This window comes from Sus scrofa, chromosome 1 (genome assembly GCF_054392235.1).
Source record: "Sus scrofa isolate SSC_HxYL_T2T_F1_AM1 chromosome 1, Sscrofa_HxYL_maternal_Yorkshire_Landrace_v2.0, whole genome shotgun sequence".
Classification (NCBI taxonomy): domain Eukaryota; kingdom Metazoa; phylum Chordata; class Mammalia; order Artiodactyla; family Suidae; genus Sus; species Sus scrofa.
The window spans coordinates 273,575,594-273,587,770 of NC_139383.1; the positions used below are offsets into that span (position 1 = coordinate 273,575,594).

General features: G+C 39.0%; 1 protein-coding gene across 1 annotated transcript; it reads left to right on the forward strand.

The window, feature by feature from the left end:
• Positions 1-10,429: 10,429 nt before the first annotated feature.
• Positions 10,430-11,474, forward strand: LOC100524011 (olfactory receptor 1J4-like). Its single transcript, XM_003122147.3, has one exon. It carries the CDS (start codon positions 10,439-10,441, stop codon positions 11,378-11,380), a length of 942 nt encoding a protein of 313 aa, XP_003122195.2. The 5' UTR covers positions 10,430-10,438; the 3' UTR covers positions 11,381-11,474.
• Positions 11,475-12,177: the final 703 nt, after the last annotated feature.

The window sequence follows — 12,177 nt, forward strand, 5'->3', positions numbered from 1 at the left end:
GAATCTCTATACCTGCTGAACAATAGATACTCATTTTTCTTCCCCCAGAGCCCCTGGCAGTCACCATTTCATTGTTTGTCTCTATTAATTTGACTGTTAATCCATCTCATATAAATGGATTCTTATGGTATTTACCATAAGAAGTACCATAAGACTGCATGATTTTACTTAGCATAATGTCTTCAAAGTTCATTCGTGTTGTGGCTGTGTCAGAATTTATTTCCTTTTTAAGGTTGATAATATTCCATTGTATTCATAGAACACATTTTACTTATCCATTTATTTATTTGTCCTTGTTGAAGGACATAGGGTGTTTCCATCTTTTGGCTATTGTGAATAAAGCTGTTTTAACATGGCTGTATAAATAACTCTTAGGCCCCTCCTTTCAAATCCTTTAGTTATATAACCAGAAGTAAAATTTCTGAATCATATGGTAACACTATGTTTAATTTTTGGGGGGACTGTTATAATGTTTGACACTTTCTTCCTTCTTTCTTTCTTTCTTTCTTTCTTTCTTTCTTTCTTTCTTTCTTTCTTTCTTTCTTTCTTTCTTTCTTTCTTTCCTTCTTTCTTTCTTTTTCTTCCTTTCTTGTAGTCACCCTAATGATAATAAATGACTTATGTGTTGATCACTTTATTTTGCACATGGTACACTAATTTCCCAATAATGCTTTAAGTGGTGTGTGTGAGTGTGTGTGTGTGTGTGTGTGTGTGCACCTGTGTACATGCATGACTGGTTGTGTAAGACAGATACAAGCACATAAGCAGTCTTATGGTAAAGCCATGGAGGGGAATGTGTCTTATTTATTAACGTCTCCCTACTATCATATTGTACCCACTATGTAAACAAAGAATGAGCTGTTCCTTATTTCCACAGAGGGTTTGATTGAAGTCATGTACTTTCTCTATGTGACTGTGTCAGTGTTCAGACAAATCACATTTCATTGCTGTCACCAGATTGGCCTTCACAGACATCTCCTTATCATCTGTCACTCTCCCTAAGATCCTGATAAACATGCAGACCCAGAAACTATCCATCTCTTATCCAGAGTGCATCTCACATGTGTATCTTTATATGTTTTTTGGTTGTGTTGATAATCTCCTCCTCATGGTGATGGCCTATGGCAGATACATGGCCATCTGTCACCCTGTCTACTACACTGCCATCATGAGAGAAGGACTGAGTTCTCTACTGGTGGCTGGCCCTTGGATTCTCTCCTGTGCTTGTGCCCTTCTTCACACCTTCCTGCTGGCCCCGGGGTGGGGGGTCCTTCTGTTCTGACAATATCATCCCCCATGTGTTCTGTATCCTCCCCAACCTACTCAAGCTGCCTGCTCAGACACCTCTCTCAATGAGCAGCTCATATTCACTTCAGGGGCTGCAGTTTTCATTTTCTCATTTAGTAGCATGTGGGTCTCTTATGGCCACATTGGGGTCTCCATCCTGAGGGTCCCCTCTACTAAAGGTATCTGCAAATCCTTGTCCACCTGTGGCTCCCATCTCTTTGTGGTATCTTTATATTTTGGGCCACTTGCTAGTGTTTACTTTTTCTCCTCATCATTGGACTCCAATGATAAAGACATAATTGCTTCCATCATGTATGCAGTAGTTACTCCCGGGCTGAACCCCTTCATCTATAGCTTTAGGAACAGAGATATTAAAGAGGCCTTAGAGTTACTTGTCAGTAGGGCTAACTTCTTGAAGTGACAGTCACTAAAACCTCTTATTGCAGTCATGAGGACAGTGAGATGTATCTCATAAAATTATCATATGGTTCACAGCTCTGTATCTTCAAATGAATATACATTCAGCATTCATATAGTGTTAATATGTGGATAAGGTCCAGTTTGTTACTTGCATTGTTAATATGCCTTATCTTTTTTTTTTTTTTTGGTTATCCATCTTCTCTCATGAAATAAGTGAAAAAATCCTACACAGAATATGTCACATAATTATGATTGTGGTTTTGTCTTTTTCTCCTTTTAGATACATCCGTTTTTGCTCATATATTTTTTATACTAGGTTATTGACAACACACCGATTTAGCATCATATTCTGCTACTTGTGGACTGATTATTTTCTGTAAGATGTGCAGAAATTGGCTGGCTTTGGCTTGAAGCTGATTGTGAACATCTATTTTCAACTCCACAGTCAATGACACCATGAAGGTGGATTGAAATCAGCCATGAAGGTCATAATTACACTATGGAAATTGGCAAATAATACAAAGCATTTCTCTCCTATGATAGGGAGTCTTATATTCATTGAACAGCACACCATGCTGTTGAGGGGAGATTTCTTTTTAGTCATGACACCTACTCTCACATCTCATTTACTTCCTCTAATATTAGTTTAGATATACCAGCTTTCATTTAGTTAGCATTTACATGTATTTATTTTCCAACACTTTAAACTTCCTTATGTCTTTATATCTGGAAAGTGTTAGTCCTTAACTGTGTAAAGCTGGGTTTTACTCTTTTTATGTAAGTTGATCATCATTGTAATTCTGGAGAATTTGATCTATTAACATCCAATATAATCAGAATGTGTTTGAATTTATGTTTTTCATGTTTGTATATGTTTTTTAATTGAGACATCTGATTTCATATTTATACTTGCTTCTCTTTATCCCTTTTGCTTAATTAAATATATATTTTGTTATTCCATATCCCCTCAATTAACTTATTAATTATACATTATTATTATTTTATAATTCTTTTCTGGGTTTTATATAGAGATTATGTCTTGTTTTTCTTAAGTTTTTATTGTGGCATAATGTGCTACCCAACATGAAATTTACCATTTTAACCATTTGAGATATACAATTGGGTTACATTTAGTACATTCATCACTGCTATTTTATGTGAGGCCTTGAACAGGGAACTATGGACTATCAGTGCAATTGAGTACTTCACAGCTATGAAAAAATAATGACAAATATACCTATGAATCAATATGGAAGGTTTTCCATGATATACTATTAAATGGAAAAAAGCAATGCATAAAAGAGCATCTACAGCATGCTTCTTCCTATGTGAAAAAGAAGGGAAATTAATAAATACGTGTATCTTCCCATTGAGTAAGAAGAAACACACAAGGAATCAATTTGAAACTAATGAGACTGATTATCTACAGGGGTTTGGGTGGAAATAGGATAGAAAAGATGGAGAGATGAATATATTTATTTGCATAGTTTTTGACTATGTTATCTTGCACCACTAAAAAATAAAATAAGGTTATAGAAAATAAAGCACAATAGAATAAACCAAAAAAAAATTAGCCTAGCTATATTTGGAGTTAATACCATAATCAGACTTAAGAGGAAAATACAGTAATTAAATTATTATTGAACACTGAATTTTGTTTATAAACTACTCTCAGGATAACAAAAACACATTTTTGGGTAAGCAGATTTTTTAAAGTGAAGATAGTTTGTCATTAACAGTGGTTTCATTACACGATTCTGAAATTACATGTACTCAAAGATTTAGTAAATAAGTAAACATGTTCTGAAAAAAGGATTGACTCCTCACTGGGGTAAAAGTGAGATGTACATGGAAAAAGAGAGGCTAGAAAGAACTCTATGGTGTCAAATGAATTGAAAATGGCAACTCGAACTCAAGGGTTGTAATATGTATAAACTGATTGAAATTATATATCAATATCTGTCTGGTGCCCATCTACCAAAACTTCTGTCCCACTCCTAACCCACAACTTATGGGTAACCATTCCTTTAATTCACTTGTTTCTAGTTTCTACATCCTGTGTTTATTTTTTTAAATTTTATTTCACTTTTTAAATTATTTCAACAATTCAAAGTATTTTTCTACTGTAGAGCATGGTGACCCAGTTACACATACATGTACACATTCTATTTTCTCACATTTTCATGCTCCATCATAAGTGACTAGACATAGTTCCCAGTGCTACACAGCAGGATCTCATTGCTAATCCATTCTAAAGGCAATAGTTTATATCCATTAATCCCAAGCTCCCAATCCAACCCACCCCCTTCTCCTTTCCCTTGGAAACTGTAAATACATTCTCCAAGTCCATAGTTTTCTTTTCTGTGGAAAGGTTCATTTGTGCCTTATATTTAATTCCATATATAAGTGCTATCATATGGTATTTGTGTTTCTCTTTCTGCCTTACTTCACTCAGGATGAGGGTCCCTAGTTGCATTCATGTTGCTGCAAATGGCATTATTTCATTCTTTTTTATGGCTGAGTAATATTCCATTGTGTATATATACAACACATCTCCCTAATCCAATCATCTCTCAGTGGACATTTGGGTTGATCCCATGTCTTGGCTATTGTGAATAGTGCTTCAGTGAACATGCGGGTGCATGTGTCTTTTTAAGGAATGTTTTGTCCGGATAGATGCCCAAGAGTGGGATTCCTGGGTCATATGGTAGTTGTATGTATAGATTTCTAGGGAACCTCCATGCTGTTCTCCACAGTGGCTGTACCAGCTTCCATTCCCACCAACAGTGCAGGAGGGTACCCTTTTCTCCACATCCCCTCCTGCACTTGTTCTTTGTGGACTTATTTGTGATGGCCATTCTGACTGGTGTGTGATGGTGTCTCGTGGTAGTTTTGATTTGCATTTCTCTCATAATCAGGGATGCTGAGCATTTCTTCATGTGCTTGTTGGCCATCTGTACATCTTCCTTGGAGAAATGTCTTTTCATATCTTTTGCCCATTTTTCCATTGGGTGGTTGGCTTTTTAGCTGTTGAGTTGTATAAGTTGCTTGTATATTTTGGAGATGAAGCCCTTGTCAGTTACATCATTTGAAACTATTTTCTCCCATTCTGTAAGTTGTCCTTTTGTTTTCTGTTTGGTTTCCTTTGCTGTGCAAAAGCTTGTCAGTGTGATGAGGTCCCATTGGTTTATTTTTGCTTTTATTTCTGTTGCTTTGAGAGACTTACCTGAGAAAATATTCATCAGGTTGATGTCAGAGAGTGTTTTGCCTATGGTCTCTTCCAGGAGTTTGATGGTGTCCTGTCTTCTATGTAAGTCTTTCAGCCATTTTGAGTTGATTTTGGTGCATGGTGTGAGGGTGTGTTCTAGTTTCATTGCTTTGCATACAACTGTCCAGGTTTCCCAGCAATTTGTGCCGGATAGACTTTCTTTTTCCAATTTTATGTTCTTGCCTCCTTTGTCAAAGATTAATTGACCATAGGTGTCAGGGTTTATGTCTGGGTTCTCTATTCTGTTCCATTTTTCTGTCTGTCTGTTTTGATACTAGTACCACACTGTCTTGACGACTGTGGCTTTGTAATATTGCCTGAGGTCTGGGAGAGTTATGCCTCCTGCTTGGTTTTTGTTTCTCAGGATTCCTTTGGCAATTCTGGTTTTTTTGTGGTTCCATGTAAATGTTTGGATTGTTTGTTCTAGTTCTGTGAAAAATGTCCTGGGTAATTGGATAGGGATTGCATTGAAACTGTAGACTGCTTTGTGTAGTATGGCCATTTTTACAGTATTAATTTTTCCATCCCAGGAGCATGGAATATCTTTCCATTTCTTTGAATACTCTAATTTCCGTGATTAATGTTTTATAGTTCTCAGCATATAAGTCCTTTACCTCCTTGGTCAGGTGTATTCCCAGGTATTTAATATTTTGGGGTGCAATTTTAAAAGGTATTGTATTTTTGTATCCCTTGTCTAATATTTCATTGTTAGTATACGGAAATGTGACTGGTTTATGATTGTTAATCTTCTATCCTGCTACTTTGCTGAATTTGTTGATCAGTTCAATTCATTTTTGGGTTGAGTCCTTAGGGTTTTCTATGTAGAGTATCATGTCATCTGCATACAGTGACAGTTTGATCTCTTATCTTCCTATATGGATGCCTTTTATTTCTTTTGTTTGTCTGGATTTTGTGGAGTCTCCCTATCTGCATAGATAAATTTCCTCATTCCATAGCACTTGTCACTATTTGCCTGCCATTCATTTTCCATTAAAATTTTCTTTTTGTGCCACCTCCAGTTTGGATGTGTGTTCTAAAAGAGGGTTTTTTTTTGTTTATGTTATTTTGTGTTGTGTTTCTTTAGAATATATCAGTATTACATTTTCTGGGAACCTTCATGTTTATATAAGTGAATGAGTGAATGAATGTACAGATGAATTCATTCAACAGTTACCAATCATGGTTGCCTCTTGTGAGCCATAGCTGATCTCTAGTGATACAAAGACATTGACAATTAACTTAACATTTAATAAGCCTTCATTTGGTTCTCCTTTAACCATCCTTCAAAGTCACTGAAAGACTATGATGATTATTTCCACATTGAATTAACTAAGTCTCAGTGGTCTTTGATAAATTGCTCAAGGATGCTTTCTTAGTAGAGGAAGAACCCAGAGTCTTTTCCCCCCCACAGTTTTATATTCAATACCCCCTTCCCCTGCAAGGAATAGATCATACCTTACAAATCCTTCTAGAGAAGTGGGGAGATGTGTACATTTTAAGGGGCTTTTTGTTCTAATGAAAGTCTGTGTCAGTGTTGGGCAACCTGCAGATGCCCTTGCACTGCCTGGAGAAGCTGTGCTCATGACGTAGAAGCCATGGGCAATGGGGTCACTCCTGCTTCTCATCAGAGACTTGACCAGAAACCTAAGGTACAACTTATATCAGAGACACTTTCTCCTGTGAAACCAGGTGCAGCTCAGCCCCTGTGGACCCTAATAATACTCCTTCCCAAGAGGCCAGGAGGGGAGTTGAGCAGTTGCCCCGGTGGACTGCTACTCAAGTCAGGGCCTGGTGTGGATTCCCTCCAGGGTCTCTTTAGGATGGAGAAAAGGAGATCTTGTACATTGTTTTGAAGCTGGAGAACTGATGTGGGAGTCTGTACAGATCATCACACCACCAAGGTTTGCTCCTTTTCTTTGGATCTTGGTTATTTTGGATAGAAAGTGAGGATTCAGGTAACAGAATGCAGGAGAAAATATTTGAACTCAGAGCACAGGTATAGCTCAGAAGGAGCCCAGAAACCTCCCCAGTCATGCATGTGTGTCTATGTGTAAGTGTGTGTGACCATCAGAGAAGTTATGTATATTTGTGTGTGTGTTGTACGAGTCTATGTGTGTATGTATAACTGACAAACACACTGAATGACTCATAGTAGGATATACAGAGGTTAGAGAAGCCTGGACATTTCCTCAGTGGGTGCTTACTCTTCTTGCATCTGCCACTTGTGTGATGTGTGTAAAAGGCCTAGTGCATTGCTTATGATTCGAATAGGAATGCCTAGTTTTGATGACAATGCCTCTGGTCTAGGATGCTTGACAGTTCTGTGCATGCAGCTGTGTTGTATATGAGTATTTTCCTGTGAGTTTTGCATAGATTTGTGTGAAGCTACTCACACCCTGACTATATTTACCTACTGAGAGTATAAGCCAGAGAACTCTATAAATCTCCATTTGGCAAGTGTGTGTCTGTGACTGTGTGAGTTCCTTTGTGTAACAAACCCACACCTTGAGTCCTACACAGAAGAAATAAATGTTTGTGTTTGGGTGTCTGACATTCTCTCATTTTTTTACCCTCCAAATGCCTGAGGCCAAAATCCACACACACAGCTCCATAGGAAACTGACTTTTCAGAGCTATTGACATCCATTTTTCTGTGGTTTAACTCCTCCAGCAAGGCCCCTGGAAGCTCAAGACTTTTGGCACTCTGTTTCACCTCTAGTCAAACAGTTTAGAAATGAAATGCTCATTTCTGGAATCCCATTCTTTGACACTGAGATCTTTTTCTTTTCACCAGTTAATAGCTTGGTGGCCTTGGGTTTGGCCCTGGTGATTCCCAGCATCCAGCACTGTTACATGGTATCGTGCTAATTGCTGACAGATCTTGTCTGTAAGGTGCTTAAGAAGTGAGGCACATCATAAGCACTTGGAAAATTGTAGCCTCTTGGAGACCCAAACACTTGACTCTCCATTTCCTATTGTGCCAAATTCAGTATTTTGTATGAAAAGAGGAAAATCAAGCCCATCCATAGTCTCTCTCAATGCCCCACCCCTAGGTCACACACTGCTTCCATTTCACTTTTGAGCCATTTCCCACCCACCTCTTTGCACATGGCCCGGGTGTAATCAAAATACCACATCTGTATTGTTCCCTTCTGATCACATTGCAGCTTCTGGGTGTCATTGGGAGCTCTGGTTCTTCTGTAGGAGGTCTGTGAGATCCTGGGCTAAGTCTGACCTAGCAGCTTTCAGTGAGAAGCCTGTGTTTGGCAGGAGGGTCAAGTGCCTGTTCCCTCCTTGTGCCCTGGGAACTGAGTCAGTGAATATCCCCGAGAAACTCCCTGGTATGGAGTAAGCCCCTATTGACAGATTCTTCCCCAATGTCAAGTTCCTATTCCAGGCATATTTTAACATTTACCTTTAACTTTTCACATTTAACATTTGACTTTAGCTTCTCTAACCCCCATAAAAAGAAATATGTGCATTCTCTGTCTAGTGAAAAGATGACCAGAAAATCAATCTTTGAGGAAGTTCCTGTTTTAACTCAGCAGGTTATGAACCTGAATAGTATCCATGAGGATGTGTGTTTGAGTCTTGGCCTCAGTAAATGGTTAAAGATCCTACATTACTGTGAGCTCTGGTGTAGGTCACAGATGCTGCTTGGATTCATTGTTTCTGTGGCCATGAAGAGGGTGGGCAGATTGAACCCCAAATTGATCCCTAGCCTCCAGACCCCCATATTGCACAGGGGCAGCCCTAAAAAGCAAGCCAAAAGAAAGGAAATCAGGCTTTGAACCTGCCTCTTATTAAATATGTGAGATTGTTTAAGTTATTTCACTACTCCTGTTGGTAAAATGCAGGGAAAAAACAGTCTTCTCTACTTCCCAGATAGAAGTAAAGGTTGATGGATTGAATGAAATTGAAAGCATATGAAAGCCATTGGCAAACTAAAGCACTGCAGGAAAATGAGTGTGGATAGTTATCTGAGCAGGAGCACTCCTTCAAATCCTGAAATAGTTCTTCAGGTGCTGCCTATATGTCTAACTAAAGAGAGGGAGGAACTGTAGGGTCATAGGAGCAATGATTCCAGTGTATTTTAATAACATGGGAGAGAATTGTGATTACAGTGGTTACTAACTTTATAATCATGCTAGTTTTCTATTCCTTCAGAGTATATCTTAATGAAGTTTTGATTGTTTCTTTTCTTTTTTTTAAAGCAACACTTTGAAGTTCTGGGGCTAGTGGCAAAGCTGAGCTGCATCTGAAACATATGCCACTGCTTGTGGCATCACTGGATGGTTAACACACTGAGCAAGGGTTGGGGTTGTTCCCACATCCTCACAATGATAGCAGCTGGGGTCCTTAACCTGCTGAAACATAGCAGGAACTCCTCCCTCCTCAGTCTACTGAAAACTTCAGTGAGGGAGTCATGCAAAAATGTATTTGTCTTCCATTGTGATCATTAACTGTGAATTATTATCAGTGTGAAGATCAATATTGGGAAACAGTTCTGGTCATTCAAGTCACTGAATCCTAGTAGACACCCCAATCCTTCAGGATCTCTCAGCTCTCAGGCGCCATCTCAGATCTCAGGTGTCTTCCTACTGATGAATATCCAGATCTGAGACATGTAGATGGAGATAGAATGAGGTCCGTGCACTGAAGTATTGTTTCATTCATGGCAAGAGGATATCATGCATTAAGACAAATTCCACCATGGAACTTACCCCGGTGATAGGATAGTATCTCAGAAACTTACCTTAATTGTGTGAGAGCTCAGATAAGTTAACATAAATTTTAGGTCAGCTTCTTGGTCCTCTAAGCTGGACACCTCATAATACTTCTTTATTAAATTCCTGAACCTGATACTGTTTTTGGGGGGGTGGGGTTTGCAGATTCTCTCAACAATTAGTATATGAAATTTTTGGTGTTTATTATATGCAGGACACTGTTCTTAATATTAATGCCTAAAAAATGAGAATCTTTTGTGTTAACTCTATGACAGTGTGATATTGGCATTCTAACAATACAGTGGCACAACCTGAGGCCAAGAGAAATTTATCATCCCAAGTCCTACAGTGAGAGTGTGGTGTGACCAAAATAACAACACAGCAAGTCTGGCTAGAGGTGCATTTATTTAGTCCTTTGTTAGGTGTGTCCTCAGTGGTTCGTATCATGAGAAAAGAAGTCCTATATGTCGTATTTAATCTCATGTGTCCATTTAGTAGGGTAGTGTAAGAAACCTGGTTGATTAAAGAGAAAAGAATAAATTTGCTCTGGTTTTCATCAAAAGGAATCATGTTGATTGCGTCACTTGCTTTGGCAACACTACATGCTAAAAGAAATGTAGGCAGTTATTCCGTTTCTCCATGAGAAAGTGAGAGCACAAGTGTGGTAGCCACAACCATGTCTTCAGTATCTCTGATGTTTCCCACTCCCCTCCTTCCCCAGCAGACAGGAGAGGAGCATGAGGAGGGAGAACCAGAGCAACGTGTCCAAGTTCCTCCTCCTGGGGCTTCCCATCCAGCAAGAGCAGCAGGGCATGTTCTTTGCCCTGTTCCTGGGCGTGTACCTGACCACAGTGCTGGGGAACCTGCTCATCATCCTGCTCATCAGGCTGGACCCTCGCCTCCACACCCCCATGTACTTCTTCCTCAGCCACTTGGCCCTCACGGACATCTCCTTTTCCTCTGTCACTGTCCCTAAGATGCTGATGAACATGCAGACTCAGGATCATTCCATATCCTATGCAGGGTGTGTAACACAGACATATTTTTTCATGTTTTTTGCTTGCATTGATAATCTTCTTCTTGCTGTGATGGCCTATGACAGGTATGTGGCCATTTGTCACCCTCTACACTACACCATCATCATGAGGGAGGAGCTGTGTCTATGTCTGCTGGCTGGATGCTGGCTCCTCTCCTGTGCCTATGCCTTGACCCACACCCTCCTCCTGGCTCAACTCTCCTTCTGTGTCGACAACATCATCCCCCACTTCTTCTGTGACCTTGCTGCCCTGCTTAAGTTGTCCTGCTCAGACACCTCTCTCAATGAGCTGGTCATATACACTTCAGGGGCTGCTGTTTTCATTTTTCCACCGAGTGGCATCTTAGTCTCCTATGGCCGCATTGGGATCTCCATCCTGAGGGTCCCCTCTACCAAAGGGATCTGCAAAGCCTTGTCCACCTGTGGCTCCCACCTCTCTGTGGTGTCTCTATTCTATGGGACAATTATAGCCGTGTACTTTTCCCCCTCATTTGGCCAGTCTCATTACAAAGACATCATTGCTTCTGTGATGTACACAGTGGTCACCCCGATGCTGAACCCTTTCATCTACAGCCTGAGGAACAGAGACATGACTTTGGCTCTGGAGATACTTATCAGAAACAAGAACCTTTTCACCACATGAGAATCACCTAACTATGTTCTTATTTCACTCACTGACCTTGTCAGAAATGCCTTAAAAAGTTGTGTGTTTGACACCCATGTCTCTAGCACTTTCATCACTGTCCTTTAAATAGTCATTGTTATTGGATCAATCCTTTTCCCTTTATAAATATCTCTTGTCCATTTATTCCTCCATAACTCTAAATATATCATTAGCAATAAAACACATTAAATATTTTGCTTTTCAAAGCATCAGACGCCTCTGTTTGTATGTGTATGTGTTTTTAAATTTTATTTTTTTCCATGTGTTATATTATTATTACATTTGGGTTTTTACATCTTTTCAAGTGTGTGTGTGTGTGTGTGTTTGTGTGTGTGTGTGTGTATGATATTATGGTCATCTCTTGGCCATTGTTTTTTAAATTTTTAATTCATTAATTATTTTGATATATAGTTGACTACAATGTTGTGTGAATTTCAGGTGTAGAGCAAAGTGATTCACTTTTAAATATATTACGTAGCAGATATTTTTCATATTTTTCCCTTATCTGTTATTACACAATATTTAGTGTAGTTCTATGTGCTAAACATTTGGTCCTTGTTTATTATCTACTTTACGAATTGTAATGTGCATATGTTAACCCCAAACTTATAATTTGTCCCTCCCCCCATTCCCCTTTGGTGACCATTTTCTATACCTGTGGATCTATTTCCATTTTGTGTATAAATTTATTTTTAACATTTTTTCTGATACCACATATAAAGAGTATCCTATGATATATGATTTTTTCTGCCTGGCTTATTACATTTAGTATGATA

Coding starts and splice junctions, on each gene's coding strand:
- LOC100524011 (XM_003122147.3), top strand. CDS start 10,439: ATGAGGAGGGAGAACCAGAGCAACGTGTCCAAGTTCCTCCTCCTGGGG.